Raw genomic sequence first — 17,517 nt, 5'->3', positions numbered from 1 at the left:
GTCTGTTCTTTTTGTAAATACACGTTGGACTACTGCAAATATTTAATAATTGGCAAGCAAAAAAAAGTTCCTTCTACATTATAATACCATAGTTAAATCAAAGGAATTTGGGTTATTAGCTGATAAATATGTTTAACCTTTAAAACAAACTAGTTAATAAACAGCCCAATAGCCAACAATATGTGGAGTAATAGTTTCTACAGGCCTGGTTTGGTGTCAAAAGTAGTCACAAAGCACCACAGTGGCTAAGCTTTCCAAACATTCTCTTGTTTTCCTCCTCACTGCTTTGATGAGTGAAACTCAGTGAAAGTAGGAACTGACCGAATGCTTTGACTGGAGCACAAAAAAAATGCCCTGTGATTTCCAATCACCTAGCATATGGACGTGGAACAAGTAATCACCTGCTCTTATGAGTAACTTGCTGTGAGCAATGAGAATGATGGAATGATGTCTTTTTTGATCTGCGATTCCATCTCATCAAGACAGATTGGTATAATTTTCATGTTGTTTGCATTTTTATGTACAAAATATAAAACGGAGTAAGTTTTTAAGCCCAAGTTTTCCTCCTGAATGAACACAAACACTTTCAGTGTATGTTCAGAAGCAATGTTTGAGTGTGATGTTTGTTCAAATGGGGGAATGTTTGAAAATAAATAAATGCAGAAAAGATGTGAAGAAAATACATGGCTCATAACCTCATAATGAATCTATCACCGTACATAGGCAAACCTAAATACCCTACTGGGATCATATGCAGGGGAAGATGCTATGCCAGGCATGTAAAATTATCTCTCCGATGTATTTAGCATTAGCAAAGCCTCAACAGGAGCACTGTGTAATTTGGAGCACTCCAGTTCAAACAAACCGGTGGCCCTAATGCAGAGCAGCTAGGGGGAAGCAATAAGAATCTAGAAAAAAATAGCCTACTAGGAAACCCTGAGCAGAAGAGAGTTCTTTTCATCTGTATATTGGGACTGAAAAAAGGCGTAGATCTTCAAAGATGTAAGAATTTGTTCAAGTCAAAGGGATGGTTGTCTTCGCCTTCTCTTGATGTATGTGTAAGACGTGAGGCAATGGATGCGATGTTATTTGTTGCATTAGGTGCTGATGAAAACCACTGCTATGGAGAAGGGTGAAGGAAGGTAGATTTCCTGGGAAGACTGCGCATCCTTTATCACCAAACACTTTAGGATCTGGGTGAACAGGTGATGGGATCAGGTCTTAGGTGAGGCAGGTAGAAGAGGTTCTGCCTGAAGTTCTTTGTAGATCTTTTATCCTGTCAGTATATCCTCTATTTCTTTTAGCTCCTCTATACGAAGTTACCCTGTTTCTTAGGATTTCTATGCTCTTCACAAATACAGATAAAAAACAGAAGTACATGAAATTATTTCAGTGGGAGTCTTTGTTTTCTCTTCAGTGGTAATAGTGGTTAAATGCACAAGAATAGGATTTGTCTAGAAGTCAGGCAAGAAGTCCTACAAAGCGAGATTTAGGACAAGACAAGATTTAGTGCTATGCCATGGTCACAAGGCCATTCATCCACAAGAATGAATTGTTCCCTTGCTGCTGAGGGTAGGAGGTTTGAATGGGGAGGCATTTTTTCATTTACTTTTTTTTTTTAAACTCTGTAATAGTATCAGAAAGTTGTTTGTTAGTCTTTGTGAAGTATTTGGCTGTACATTGCTGCATGGCTCTTCACATTTTGTTTAGGATCTCAACAACTTTCTTGTTTGCATTTGTCTGGCATGAGCAAAGTGTTTTACTTGAGGGCAAAACTAAATATACTAGAACAAAAAGAAATGACTTTTAGAAGTTGTTTATTAGTAGTTATAGAAAAGATTGCTGTTTTAAAATAATTTGTTTTCAGAACACAAGATAAAAAATTGCTGAAAGATTTTTCTTCACTTGCTTAGCCCAAATGATTTGAATAAGCACTTTAAATTTTCATTTTCTCTGGATAATTAAAATGAAATGAAATTTTAATAAATTAAACCAAAGTTTGTCCAGATTTCTCCCTTCTGTCTCTAATGATTGCTTATTTTCCTTTGCAAATAAATAGAAATTTCTAATATGTATTCAGTTTCTCCCAATCTGTCTTTCTGGGTGTTGTTTTTTTCTCCAGATGGTGGATTTGAGTCAAAGCTGTACAACAAGAATCCCTGACCCGTGTTTTCACTTTGTTAGTGGGCTCAAATAGTTTTGGGGAGTCCTCAAATTGTGTGTTTTAGGAATGCCAGTACTGTCCTAGTACTGCTTTCTGGTAGATATTCCCCTATGGAATTTAAATGTCAATTAACAGGCTTGTTTGGAAAATGCTTTCAACTAATGATGTTGTTCTGTGTTGTTCCATGACTGCAGGAATGAGCACCTTCAAAATAAGTACTCTTTATTTTAAATTTAATTATTTTAATCTTTGACTTCACATGTGATGCTGTCTCTCTTTACAGTGATGTGGTACGTGTGACAAATATTGTCTGCAGTAAGAATCTTCTTTTTCAAACAGTGCTTTTTCAGTGAAGGGCTTTTGACTCTAGAAGGAGGTGAACTGCTATGAATCGTTGTTCAAGATTGACGGTTGAGTTTTTTTGTAACTTGTGGCTTCAGAAGACTCCTACACGGATTTCTAAATTGTCTGTGGTTTAAAACTTTTTCTGTAAATCTTGAGAGGAAAAAAAAAAAAAGAGCATGAATCAAGCTGTTGTTACCTATTTTGCTAACCAGTGCTGTCTCATCTCTTTGTGCTTTCTCTTCTCCTCTGCACCTACTTTGAACTTAGGGTAGGGGATCTTTGGGGCAGGAATTGTTAACCAGAGCTGTGCTGGTTAGTCGTTTGTCATAATGGAGTCTGTGTGTGAATATGGCTCCTATCACAAGCCAAATAGTAAAATTATTTTAAGGTAAAAGCATGAAGAGGATGTTATAAGCATTTTTTGTAATGAGAGTTACCAACTTGTGAAAATGCAGGAGGAAAAACTATACTTCAGATCCAGTGTATTACTTATCTGAAAAAAAATTTAGTGCCTGTGTAACCAATCATTAATTCTACCAAGAAAAATATATTAATTAGGCACGTGGCTTATTAACATCCCAGATACACCGAAGCAGCTTTCATGAAAGATACGCACATTTGCACTTATTAATGCATAGAAATAGAATGGCTTATGTGGTGAAATTGTCTTTTTTACATAGCAGTTTAAATAGCAGTTTAAATTGCTTTAAACTTCAGCATTACCTCTGAATTTGAAGGTTTGTGAGGCTTGCTTATTTCTGGAACTTGTCAAAAACGATCAAAATTTGATGCAAGTTAAAAAGAAGAAAGGTGGGGGTGGAGTTGGTGGTGTGGGACACAAGTTCTTCTGCACATCACTGAGCTAATACAGCACAAGTCTGGTCTGTTGAGTTGATACTGTTTTTGGAAAGACAACAGGTCACGTCTTACCTCTATGAACAGTCAAGCTGTAACACTTGCTTCCTCTTTAACCTGTGCTCAGAGAAGAGACGCAGCATCCAGATTCCTTTTACGTCTTTTGTACGTGGATTGTAGTTTCAGAAATCCATGCTGGAGCTTTTCATAAGCTGTAGTAATTCAGTTTCTCAAGCATTTTTTTTTTTTGCTGCATTATTATTTTTCATCTTGTTTTGTACAATATGAATTACTACTAGATCAGTGTTAAACTGTGGTCATAAAACTCTTTGAATATGCTTCTACCAAAGCCTAACAGATTTAATAATACTCGAGAATTTCCTAGAGTATGTGTTTGGTAAATCACATTTTTGTTCTCTAAAAGAGATGCTCGGGTTTATTATTTTAATTTTCAGGTAGCCTAAACTATCTTCCTGGACTACTTTTTTTCTTCAGGTCTACTTAAACTGGGAAAGCAAAGCCACAGCTGTAACTCAGCCTTATTACAACTCTTATAATTGACAACTGATTAAGACCCCCCGTTTTGTCCAAGAATTACAGTACGAGTGGATATTTTAAAAAATCTGGTATAAATTTTCAGCTCTGATAGTGAATTTCCTGACTTCTTTCCTCAAAGTAAGCAGCGCAGGCTTGATTTACGTACAGTGTGTTAGCATGTGAGGAATCCTCTGACTGCAGATGCGGAGACTGGGCTCTAAGAATTTAACTGCTAGACAGAAAATAAAGGATGGGGGGATGGATTAAAGATTGAGTGGTTATGTTTCTAAGCAGTGTACTCTAGCACAATCCTTTAACTCACATCCCTAGTAAAAGAAAGGGGATAATCCTTATTTTGCTGTCAAAATAATGGAGAGGAAGATAACGTGTAGGGAATGCTTTCCTGTTTTGCAGCTGTCTGAATTGGTATACACTTTTAATTAGGAATAATTTAGATGACTTTTGTCTCCCATAAAACTATATGGTAACGTGTTTTCTTCATGAATGTGCCTGCAACGTGCCTGGTGACGCTGGGCCTAGCACGCTGTAGGGCCGCGCCAGGCCTCTGGGGCGAAGGGGCGGTGGGCAGCCACCGGGCTTCCTCCTGCCCAGGGCACCCAGGAGGGTTTTGGTAGAAATCGGGGAGGCTGGTGACTGCCTGCTCTGCAGGGTAAGGACAGGCAGCAGGGTGGCAGCTGAGGGAGCACGGTGCTGGGGCACAGACGTGCTGGGAGGAAACGTGAGGAAGAAGCAGTCAGGGAGAGCCTGTGTCTGGGTCCTTGCACAGCTTTACCATGACAGAGAAACTTGTCATTTTTATCGAATCAAATTTGGTTTAAAACTGGCAAAAACAAAGCTTAACTAACTTTTCAGAGACTAATGTTTAGGTTTATCGTGGTATATGTATTGTATATTTATTTTTTTTTCCACAGAAACCTGCTAATATTTTAGTTATGGGTGAAGGTCCTGAGCGAGGAAGAGTAAAAATTGGTATGTTTATATCTTTGATAAGTCCCAGTGTAGCATTTAAGTTAGAATGTTCTGGAGGTGCGGTTGTACCCCCTAAAGTAGTTACTGTCATACTAGTATGTGCTGGAGACATTGTCTAAATGCTGTTTTCTGAGTGACTGGCTTCTTCATATTAGATCCCTCCACCAGTTCTGACGATGAAATGCTGTAGCCTCACCAATCAAAAGTGGAAAATGTTATATTTTGTTTAACGGGTGTTTGTGTGGGGCGGGGGATGTTGATGTGGGGATAAGGATGAGAGCTAGCTAGGGGGAGAGGAGGAGAAAGAAATGGGATTTTAAAATTTCCTCCATTTAGCCCTGTAATGTCATGACATTATTTTGCTGCTACTTCTAAAATCTAAATAGGGAACTATACGCTATGACAAACCTTAAATATTGTAGCAGTCAAAGGTGGCATTTAGCCTGCAAAATGTTCTTGAAAGGGTAGACAGGTTCCTTGTAGAAAAGCACAAGGGATCCTAAAGTCCAGAAAACACAGCAATTCAGATAAAATGTTTAGTGAGAACTACCACTAAATGCTCAGATCGGGCTGTAACAGGGTAGTAATGGCCCAACACTTCCCCCACTGCTGTAATGTTTGCTGGTGGGAGATACTGTTCAGAGTGAGAGAGGATAATTTGTAGAATTTCAAGTGTTTTAAATTAAAGTAAACAAATAACTAAAAATTAACTGTAGCCTAACAGTAATAAGCTATACCAGGCTGTGCATTAGCGTGGCGGTGCTCTGATAGCAGGCTGCTAATGCACAGCCTACTCACACTTGTTACAGTAATGTGGCCCTGTGTGGAAGGCTTTTTTTTTTAAGGATAGTCCATCTTTTTCACTTCCCTCTGGCTTTCCTTCATGAGATTACTCTTCTGCATTGTTGCTCTGTACTCTTACTGTTTTGTTCATCTGAACTATATCGTTAATCACTAGTATAAAGGCTAGGGGTAGGATTTTTCTTGGAGTGCTCAGTGCCGCTCTAGTGCTTCCCTCCCCTTTTGAGATCCAGGGAATAGACAGGCCAGGCTTGAACACTTCTGCACGCCCTACCCTGAAAGATTTTAATGCCCTTCCAAGGTTTAAGGTCAACAGCAGAGGTTGAGGTCTTCTATGTACACGACAGGGACAGCACGGACTGCAGAAGTGACAACTTCTTCCTATTGCCATATTCTTCATGGAGCAGTTGCTTCCAAAATTGAGAACGTAGGTCATCCTCCGGGCACATGCAGTTTCAACTGTGGTGGTGATGTTTGCTGTACACAACTATTTGCTAGTAATTGCACATAGACCACCCATTTATTTCTTAATGGATAGTTTTGAATTAATTTGGGAATAACTTAGAGCACAACTAAATTTAGTCAGACTGTTAATGGACAGGTGAAGGATTCTGTATCGTGCCACCAGTCCTCTGAGCCATCCATTCCCGGGGGGAAGAGGGAGGGGAACCCTGTATTTCTAAGTGTGTTATCAAAATGTAGATTTTTTTTCTTATTTTCTTAAGATATTACCACAGCAGGAAAAGAATGCAGAAGTTACACCCGTACCAAGGGCTTCCACTTTTCCAGTGTAACTAATTTATCTAAAAAATACATAACTGGTATTTAACTTAAAATAATTTTATAAGCTTTTTGTGTCATTTTGAGTCATAAATTCACTTTCTGCAAACAATTTTCCTTATTTTTCATAAGTACTAGTGACTTGATCATATCTTGAGTAATTGATAATGTAGAAAACTGTAAAATGTTTCTATTTTTAAATGCATTAAAACAATCATAAATAGGAGTGCATATGAAAAAAATATTTCATATTGTTTAGTCAAGAGACCCATACTTACACCGCAATTTTCCCTCAAACAGTGAGCTATAGCATGTAGTTTCTTTGCCCTCAGAATGGCTGCTCATCTCATTTTAGTTTTCCTCAGCACGTGCGTATCCCTGCACCGCAGAGTCCCTGTTTCTGGGGATTTGGGGAGTGGTGGGTAGGGAAACTGATCTGGTGGGAGAAGCTGCAAATTTTAGTCTCTGCCCATTTTTTCCTGTATCACTTATATTGCCAGTTTAGAGAGCTTTCTAGGAAGTTGTTTATTAGCAAGTCTAAAAAGCAATTTTTAATGATACGATCGCCCAAACAGAATTTTAAAATCGTAGCCTAAATGGTATCTAGTACTGGTATCTTGGTGCTGGAAATAACATCTTGACAGAAAGTGAGTAGGGAGGCAAGTGCCGTAGGCTTAGTTGCTTTTTTTGTGAGGGAAATCTTGCTACAGCTAACTTCACGAGGAGGTAGCTTTTGTGGCGTACATGTATGTATTATAAATCATTCTAACCTTTGCAGAACTCACATTTTGTTCACATCTAAAACGCTGCTTCTTGAAAGACCATGTGGTAATAATGGAATATTTTACTCGAGAACATCAGGTAAAATGAGTCGGGATTTACCAGTGTCCTGAGAGAAGTGAGTTGATGCGCTTTTTCAGAACAATGGTTAATTCTTCGTTCTAAATGGCTCATGTTAGTAATGATTTATAATGATATACTTTATAGGTGGTGATATCCAGTAACTTCTACAAAAGCTTTACAAAAATGAAATCTGCTCACAGAATTCCTATCTGCTGCAGTCTGTGTTTGTGTTTTGTTTAGCACAGTGATGGTAGCAGTAACAAGTGAACTCAATCAGTTCATTTAAAAAGAAATGTGGTAATTTTCCTAAAATTTTAAAACGCCTCTCTTTGAATTTTGCAGCTGATATGGGCTTTGCCCGATTATTTAATTCACCTCTGAAGCCTTTAGCAGACTTGGATCCAGTAGTTGTAACGTTCTGGTATCGAGCTCCAGAGTTGCTTCTTGGAGCAAGGCATTATACCAAAGCTATTGGTAAGTAACACGGAGGATAACCTACTACATTCAGAATGCACCCACATGTTGAAGCATTGTTAAATAGTACAAAGGACAGTAGCTGAGTTAAAGGTACATTACTGATTTCTTGAGGAAACACCTACCTTTGTCAAATTGTTCAGTTTACTGTGATCTCAGGCTAGAATATAGGAATGAAATATTTCTGGTTTTTGGCTCCAAATGCCCTGCAATGCAGTCTAATTTGATATGGCTTCCACATCAGATTTTTGTAAATGCTGTTAGAGGTAATACACGCTATGGATGCAGCTTCAAACTCTTGGTAAAATCCATATGATGATGCATAGTGCATTAATTTTGTTGCAGATGTTTTTACCTAGTTTCATAAATGCATGAAATAAACTTGTGAAAGTACAGAATGGAAACTGTTGGCTGCACTGAAACTAGTCTGTAACAGTGAAGTTTAATGCAGCCTGACATTTTATTTTATAGTCTACACTTTTTGTAAATGCGAAGACAATGCTGAATTTGCTTCTGAGAAATTAGAAATTTTAAGCTTGCTATTTGGTGTGTGTTTGCCATCAGTAGAAACAGTCCCAAGATGTAATTTGCCAGTAATAAGTCCTGCTTCATTCAAGCCTCTGTGTTTTGACCTCTCTGTGTCTTTTTCTAAGCACAAGTGTGAATCAGAGTTTCTTGAGGTAATGAGACATCGTCAGCATCATGCACCAGCCTAGGCTGTGGTGCTGCACTAGGCACATCCAGAAAACCTTCATCCTCACAGAAAGCAGACTTTGTGAGGATGGCATTAGTTACATCAGCTTAGTGCTGCCTACTCCTTACCTCTTAATTCCTACTCACCAGTCCGCATTTTATCAACCTCGGCATGGCGTGGCTGCCTTCCCTTTGCCAGTCTCTGTCCTGGCCAGTTTGGTGGTCAAGCACCTCCGAAGGCAGGAGCAGTCCTGTGCTGTAGCTGGAGGACTGGAGAGACGTCCACCTTAGTGGATGTGAGAGGCTTCGCTATGGGAGTGAGAGACTGTAGGGAAGAGGACTGGGAAGTGTTTCCTCTCTAGAATATTCTTTTTTAAAAGATACATTAAAGCTTGACAAATGTTTCTGGGGAAACAATTTCCCCTGCAGCGCTTTGCTTATTTTACACAAACATGGAGACTGTATGTTGGCATATATGTTGTTATTTCTGTAACCTGAATTTCTTTCCTCAGACTTCACCCTTGTTTTCTTTAAATCATATCAGTGTTTTTGTCAGAGATTTTAATCTTTGACTTGAATGTATTTTCAGCAACTCTTCTGTTAATGCTGCATTTCTTTTATTAAATATGTTTTTATATGTTTCTTTAAACTGCTTTTTTGTTGTAATTGCATTTCCTTCTGCTTGCAGCATGTAAAACTGCATGGATGGTCATAGCCTTTAGTACATAATTTCTTTTGGCATTGATAAAAACTGACTGTATGCAAACACTGAGTAATGGGGTTATGCTCTCTGCATCATTTGCTTTTGTCCTTGTTCATGACCTTTTCTTGTTCATTCAAGGTTCGGCGTGGCTTTACTTTACATAAGTTAAAAATTGCATTTGTAAATACTGGAAAAAAATGGGAAAAAATCAGAAAAATTAGGCTTTCTTATTTTACAGATTGGGACACAATGGTTACACCTGAAAGTATTTTAGTTTTAAAAATAATAATGATAAAAAACAAGGGCTGGGGGAAGGCTATCCACAGAGAAAAACCTATAGATATATATATTTAAACAAATGTTATTTTTAAAAAAGGGTGGTGGCGGGGAATAAGGTGCTTGGGAATGGAGCAATTTTCTTCCTACTCTTTTTCTGCAAAGTTTTATAGATAGCATTTTGCTTATTGCAATATCACTGCTTTTCAACTTGCATTTTTTAGGGATCTTTTACTATTTATTAAACCCAGGGGCTGATCAGAGAGCAAATTTTTGGTGGGAGCAGCCTGACCATGAATGGGCAAGGTGTTGGTTAGCTCTTCTTCATTTGTGTTTTGTGGACAGTTACCCAAATAGTTTACCTAGTTGTCTCCTTTTTTTCTTATTTTTCATCAAATTAATGTTTTACAGCAGTGGTGACTGCACTTAAAAACACCAGAATAAAACACAAAACCAAGCAGGGAAAAAACAAACAACCCACAAAACCTGTATGTTTAATATTGTGTTGTTAACCTTGTGTTGTTACTGAGTTAGGGACCTCTATCTGTAGATAACAGGGAAAGTCCAAGAAGTGTTGCCACTAGTACAACAGAAACTTGAAATTTGCAATGCAGTGACCTTATCTCTGATAACTTAAGAACTAAATCTTACCTCACCAAGATGGTTTTGGAAAGATTCATTTGATTTTTATTTCTGTTCTCCTTTTCTAAAGATATTTGGGCCATAGGGTGTATATTTGCAGAGCTGCTAACATCAGAGCCAATATTCCATTGTCGACAAGAGGATATCAAAACTAGTAATCCTTATCACCATGACCAGCTGGACAGAATATTCAATGTAATGGGATTTCCTGCAGGTACATATTGTATTTTTTTTATCACTGCTGTTCAAAGAAAGATATCTGTATTGCTTTCTTTGCATATGAAGGTGGCAGCTGACCGAAGCAACAAAGCTGCTCAAACACAATCTTTGTCACAAGTCATCGAGAATCTACTGCTCTTATTAGATTTTTTCCTATTATTAATGATAAGGTTATCTTTGCTTATAAATGTATCAATATTTTATAATTTTTAATGATCATGTTTAATGGTGGGTGATTAAAAATCATAAGGAATATTTCTGCATTTCTTCATTATTGCTTTTTTTTTTTTACAAATATTTGTAAAGTGACTGTATGAAACCAAGAAAAATGTATACATTTGGTGAATATTATGCAGAAGTTTAACTCATGCTAAATTAAACATGATATATGAAAGTAGGGGATGGGTTTTTTTATTTTTTGTTTCCTCCTGGTAGAAAGGTTAATGTACGGAGAAAAAATCTGTCCTCCAAACCAGAACAAAGAACTGGTCTCATGAACCAAAATAAACTACAGTGTGGTTATCTCCTGTGGCATTTTCCCCTCAGTGTTGGTCATATCTTTTTTTCTACAGGCTATCTTGCATCTTTTCATTTAATTATTTGTTTTCCAGTGTTTACATGATTGCGGAAGTCCGAATAACAGAGGGCTTATTTTTTGCTTGTAGTCATCTTTCTCCAAACTGCTTGTGTTCCCTGTTGTCTATTCAGTATTAATAATTTTTTCCTTTACTGTTCTGGTGGACTTTTTCCTTCTCATCACACAAAGTTTGTGGTCTTTATTTCTATGTGATTCTATAATTTTGTTCTTAAATTTGCTCTTACATTTCCATTTGACTTTCTTTTTCCCTGTTATGTAGTTCATTGCTTCCATACTGCTGTATGAGATTGCTGAAGTGTTGTATTTGCATATTAAATATTTTTATTTTCATGAAAATCCCCCTTAATGTAGCTTCTTTAAGCAGTACTTTCTTTTTCTACTTTTAGCCTGGGATTTTATTACTTTCTTATGCTTTCCTTTCTTCATTTGGACTTTATATTGTTTTTGTGTAGCTTACGTAAATAGATAATACTCTCATTGTTTTCTGATAGGTTTAAATAGGGCTATCTTACGGTCTGCACTTGATTTGGAAAGTCTGTTTCTTACCAAGAAATAATAATTTTCAATTAACTTCAGCATTCTTTTGCTCTTTAATTGACACTTGCCATATTTGAAATTTTCAACTATTTATAAGGGATAGGGAAAGAAATAGAACAACTGGGAAAGAAGTGAACATATATGGATTTATTTATTCGTTTTAATATTTTTGAGCTCCCAGTGTTTCCAGTTGTAATATGTCTTAGTAAAGGTTTGTCTTGAATCAAACTACTTGTCCACAGAATCTTGTCCACAGAGCATAATACATTTGAGGCCAGAATGTGCTGGTAGTGCGTTTCATGTTTTATTTTTAAATACACTCCAGGCTTTGACTACACAGGGAAGTTAGGATGAAATATTCTTTAATTTGAGCGTGCCAATATTACTTTGTCTTAACCGTTTATTGGCAAACAGTATTTCTTTTAGGTTGAGATTGGCACAGATTTATACAGTAACACTGTGCATTTTCCTGTAAGAAAACACAGTGCTATCAGAAGGAAACATACCTTAAAATGAGAGTGTTTACTAGAGAGCTCTGTTGCTCCTGAATAAGTTAGGTAACAATTCTGAAGGCTGCAAGCCTACTGGCTGACATATTTTCCTTCTGTGTCGTCCTTTGGGTATTTGGGATCTTCACTGTAGTTGGCAGTTGCTTTTTAGAGTTAGTGAGTTAATCACACAACTGGAATCTCTTAGGTGTTGGGAAGACTGATTGTGAAGAGGTGATAAAGTAATACGAGACAAGGAATACAAAGAAATAAGTTGCTGCAAGGTTTGAGAAGATGAATGAAAAAAAATAAGGGTCGCAATGATACTTTCAAAGCCTGTGTTGTACTTTGGAAAAAGAAAAAATATTAATAAATACTGATTTTTGCAGATAAAGATTGGGAAGACATAAAAAAGATGCCCGAACATTCAACTTTAATGAAAGATTTCCGAAGAAACACGTAAGTCTGTGTTGAGATGAGCTTTCTTAAGGAAGTCTATTATACTTCCCTCCTACTCTACATTTATTGTTGCTGAGGCTGTTTTCTACATAGATACTAGGCAAGTACTATGAAATGTTTAAGACTTTAATTGTGAAGAAAGAGAAAGTAAGTTGCTTTGTAACAGTGAACTTGGACTATTGAGTTGGTGTGAATCATATAAAAGTAGCCAGACATGGACTCCAAAGGGGAGGGTGGCAGGTGTGAAATCAGTGATGCCAGTAAGACCCCAGACAGCTCTTAAGATTGCTAAGCACAGTTTTTCACAGCTGTTTCCAAATCTGTGGTACTGGAAATGATTCGTCTTCAAGAGCTACATAAAAGCAATGTAATAACCTTATAGTGCTTCCAACAAACCGAGTAAAATTGTGTCTTGGTGTCTAGGGTAGCTTATGAAAGAAAGAATATGGTACAGTTTTGCTGCCACATTGCCAGAGTCTAATACCTGCATTTAAGAGCCTACCACTGTTGTCTTTTTGCTTCCCTGCTGATCAAGCTGAGGGATTGGAGACTTTAGTGTTATGTATGTGTCTTGCATCTGCAAGATTTTTGTAAGAAACCATTTAGAAACCTTATTCCTGAGCTTCTACGCCAAAAAAAAAAAGGCAAGCTTATGGATGTTCGTATGATGATCTGTGCGTTGTAGGATATTGTTAAGATTTATCTCCATGTGTGCTGCCATTAGAAATGCATCGAATGAAACTGTCCAGACTGATACAGTAGTGAAATGGCTAAAAGGCAATTTAAATCCAAATGATAGTTTGCTGTCTGTATGTGGGTTAAAAGTGTGCTTTCTCTGTGGATGTGATATGTATTATACAACCATGTAAGGGGAAACATGCATTTCTGTAGTATCTGAATGATTTTTAATCAGTCTTCTGGTCTTGGTAGTTGCATTTTTTCCACTGCTTAGTGGATTAGCAAAGATGACTATCCTGTTCTTATGTTTCATGAGTACAAAGAAAGCTTTGCAGTATCAGTGCTTTGCATATTACAAATTTCACATTTTTTTTCCTTCTCTAGGTATACCAACTGCAGCCTTATCAAATATATGGAAAAACATAAAGTTAAACCAGATAGTAAGGCGTTCCACTTGGTAAGTTCCTGCATTCATTAAAAAAAAAAAGAGAAAGAAAACATCTAAATCCTCATTCTGAGTCATTCATTGGATTAGTTTCTGTATCAGGCATGTTAGAAGTTTTCAGTCTTTAAATCATACTAAGTTTGTAGTTATATTTGCAGTATTGCTGCAACTCGTAGCTATTTTACTCATTTGCATGCTTTTAATAGCTTGTTTTTGATTTTAGTGTTCTTCAACTCATTAATTTTTACGTATTAATTATTAAGCTTATCTCTTGTGCACTTTTGAAAACATGACAAAATGAACAAAAACCCACCAACCAGACAAAAAAGCACCAACAACATTGTACGTGAGACTTGAACGTTTTGTTTAGAAAATTCCTATATGTCTTCCTGGTACATTAATTTTTCTTACGAAAACTTCATAGTATTCTTACAATAGTTATCCCCAAAACATAAAACTTCTTTTTATTAAGACTCTAGTTAAAATCAGCCGTGGAAGTGCCTGTGTAATGGTGTTTTAGGAATTACTATATTGGGCCTTTTCTTCTACGTTTTAAAGAGATTCAAGTTCTTGAAACAAACCTTATATGTGGAGAAGAAAGAATTTAAATCTATCTAGTTTCTGTGAATGAACATCTTGCCTATCGTGATGTTTCCAACTCAGAATAAATGTTTCAAATATAGAATGGTAAAGTAACTGTACTATTTTTGGACTAAAGTGAGGGAAGAACAACAGAAGCTTTTTGATCTCAGGGGTGAGACTACTTAGTTTAAAAAGCTCAATTTTTTAAACTAACCTTGAAGTAGTTACACCACTCTCCAGTCTGTGGTGGAGGTTTTACCACCAAGCTCAGGAAAATTCACTGAGTAGTTCAGGTTTTGCTGTAGATCTTGGTAGTCCATAAAAAATACTTTCTCTGAATGAACTAAGTTCTCTTAAGAACTGTGAGTACTATGGCCAAATTAACCTGAAATTTCTCTCCCAGTCTTGCTAGTTTAGACATGACTTTCAATAGAACTACAAAATTGGGCACAAAATAATCATGTGAGAATAGCTTAAAACGCTTCTTACAATGTTTTCTCCCTGCAGTATCACAACAGGGTGATAATGGTTTGAATGTTTGAATATATTTTTATTCAGTATGTTTGCGTTTATACCAAGAAGCACTGGTGACAGTAAAATACAAAATCAAGGAATGCTGTTGTTTTCCACAGAGGTGTTAGGCTAAAATCCCATGGCAGCCTCCCTCTGCTCTTTTCAGTTTGGAGCAGGAAGCTGGAATGTTCTTAGTGGCAGGCTGGGCTGTGGCCTCCGTACAGCTGGATATTATGGGGTCTCGTAGAATATCCTGAGTTGTAAGGGACTCACAAAGATCATCAAGTCCAACTCCTGGCTCCACACAGGACCACTCCAAAATCAGACCCTATATCTGAGAGCATTGTCCAAGCACTTCTTGAACTCTGGAAATGTCAGTGCCGTGACCAACCACTGCCCTGGGGAGCCCGTCCCAGTGCCCGACCACCCTCTGGGTGCAGAACCTTTCCCTAACACCCAGCCTGACCCTCCCCTGTCCCAGCTCCATGCCGTTCCCTCGGGTCCTGTCGCTGTCCCCAGAGAGCAGAGCTCAGCGCCTGCCCCTCCGCTCCCCTCGTGAGGGAGCTGCAGGCCGCCATGAGGCCTCCCCTCAGCCTGCTCTGCTCTGGGCTGAACAACCAAGTGACCGCAGCTGCTCCTCATACATCTTCCTCTCCAGACCCTTCACAATCTTTGTAGCCCTCCTTTGGGTGCTCTCTAATAATTTTATGTCCTTCTTATATTGTGGTACCCAAAACTGCACACAGTGCTTGAGATGAGGCCACACAGCCCAGAGCAGATCGGGACAGCCCCTTCCCTTGACCAGCAGGCAGTGCTGTGCCTGGTGCACCTCAGGCTGGCCCTTCAGGTTGCCAGGGCACACTGCTAGCTCATATTCAACTTGCCATTGACCAGAACCCTCAGATCCCTTTCTCTAAGGCTGCTCTCCAGCCTCTCATCCCCCCATTCTGTATAAATATCCAGGGTTGCCCCTTCCCAGGTGCAGAATCTGGCACTTTTTCTTGTTAAACTTCATGCTGTTGGTGATTGTGCAGCTCTTTAATTTGTCAAGATCTCTCTGCAAAGCCTCTCTACCCTCGATGGAGTCAGCTGCTCCTCCCAATTCAGTGTCATCCACAAACTTACTTAGTATACCTTCAAGTCCTGTGTCCAAGTCATTTATGAAAACATGGAAGAGAACTGGCCCTAAAATGGAGCCCTTCAGACCCCTCGTGTTTCATGGTGTCTAATACTCTCTGTCAGCTTTGTTACTAAATTGAGCTGTTGATACAGGTTGGATAGCCTTTAGACTGAAACTTACTACTCAGTCTTAAAACACCCACTCATTTTGATTGATGCACTCATCTATGAACAAAAAAACCCCCACACTTTCCTCTCTCTCTCTCCCACCTGCCCCTCAAACACAGGCACTGGGAACATGGAAGTATAGTGGCTTGTTGCAACACCACCCCTCTGTTTGGTTGTACTGTAGTACTAAATGAGGACCATAAAGTGAGTTTGAGCATGGGACCATGACTGAACATGCTGCTTAACTGTTAGGTCAGCCACTCTCCCCTCAGCAAAACTGATGCTGAGAGGTAGCTTCATGCAATTTGGATGATGCCAGTGTCACTCAAACTAAAAAGTGGAGTATAGTAGCATAGACATCTGCATGTTCTTTTGTACTTCCCGTAGATACGGATTGTAAGCAAAGTACTGTGAAGTTTATAGTTAATTAATAGGATCCTCTAAGTTTTCTGCTGTCTGCTGTCTGTTGGAATAATACCCTGGAAATCAGATCCCATTAAAAAAGCCTGGTCTTTCTGAGGTAACATCTCACAGCTGTTCAGTGGCTGTCAAAACTGGAAGGTATCTTAGGTTTACACTCTCATCGAGGCTAAGCTGAACTGCAGGCGAATGAATTACATCCCTCCATCAGAGCCTGAGGTAATCCAGTGAATTTCTTGGCACCGGTTCCTGTAGACATTCTCTAAGGTCTTACTGTTTCACAAGCTGTCTCGCAACCATGTTTCTCTCTGGATCGGGACAGATAAAATCGTATTTTTCTTGCATCCACATATAATTGTAAAATACTCCAGACTGATAATTCCAGGACTGGTAAATGCATAGATTGTTGTGGTTACCAAGAACTGAGTGTTTTTATTTCCCAACAAAAACTAGAGTTTTTCTTTCTTTACTGACTTAAATGCACATGATCCCTCGTCACATGCAGAAGTGGTGTTACATGAGACAACTTTGTCTCCTTCCTGCTTTCAGCTTTTTTCCACTCTTTATCTTTTCCTAGTTTATTTTTTCCTACTTAAATGTTTGTGCCCTAGAAAATAGGCACCCAGCTGTTGTTCCTGGCTAATTTTGTGATACTTTATCATAGATTTGATTACAGTGGTCCATATAAACTGCAGTGATTGTCCTATTGCTCATAGTATGTCATCACAAAGTTGTGTAAAGCATACTGCATTTTTATTATGTTGTTCAGTCAGGTGGTCTTTTAGTTGACCAGTTCTTATTATAAAATATTTGTAATACTGAGTGAAAGATTCACTTCTTTGCTGGCACCTGAACAAGGGGACAAAATAGTTTCGATCTCTCCCATGTGATAACAACGGTTGCACAATCTTTAGCCTTTCTTTGTGGTTTCTGCTTTCTGTTGCTGATTATGACCAGGTTTGTTCACATCTTGTCAGTATGTGATGAAGGGCTTTATAACCCAATTGCTAGATACAGTGCCAGAATTTTGCAATGTTTTTTATGCTTGTGATGTTTTTTCAGTGTGTTGGCAATTCTTTTTTTTTCTTTTCTTTCCCTTTTCTCTGGCTCATGGGATTGCTTTTGAGCTGTTTGAGAGAACAATTCTGGTTCCCTCAAACTGACATTCTGCAAAGACTGCATGCAGAC

General features: G+C 38.2%; 1 protein-coding gene across 6 annotated transcripts in view; it reads left to right on the top strand.

The window, feature by feature from the left end:
- Positions 1 to 17,517, top strand: part of CDK8 (cyclin dependent kinase 8) — an 81,276-nt gene that overhangs the window by 53,693 nt on the left and 10,066 nt on the right. For 5 of the 6 annotated variants that reach the window (XM_083849771.1, XM_083849769.1, XM_083849770.1 and 2 more), the window contains 5 exons: positions 4,834 to 4,891; positions 7,658 to 7,789; positions 10,174 to 10,317; positions 12,335 to 12,404; positions 13,467 to 13,539. In XM_083849771.1, the coding sequence (XP_083705897.1) occupies positions 4,834 to 4,891; positions 7,658 to 7,789; positions 10,174 to 10,317; positions 12,335 to 12,404; positions 13,467 to 13,539 (477 nt within the window). The remainder of the gene's footprint in view (positions 1 to 4,833; positions 4,892 to 7,657; positions 7,790 to 10,173; positions 10,318 to 12,334; positions 12,405 to 13,466; positions 13,540 to 17,517) is intronic. The other variant, XM_083849774.1, reaches the window with a different exon arrangement.

The sequence above is a fragment of the Anser anser genome (genome assembly GCF_964211835.1).
Source record: "Anser anser genome assembly, chromosome: 1".
NCBI classification, from domain to species: Eukaryota; Metazoa; Chordata; class Aves; order Anseriformes; family Anatidae; genus Anser; species Anser anser.
This window is presented reverse-complemented; position numbering and strand designations above follow the sequence as displayed.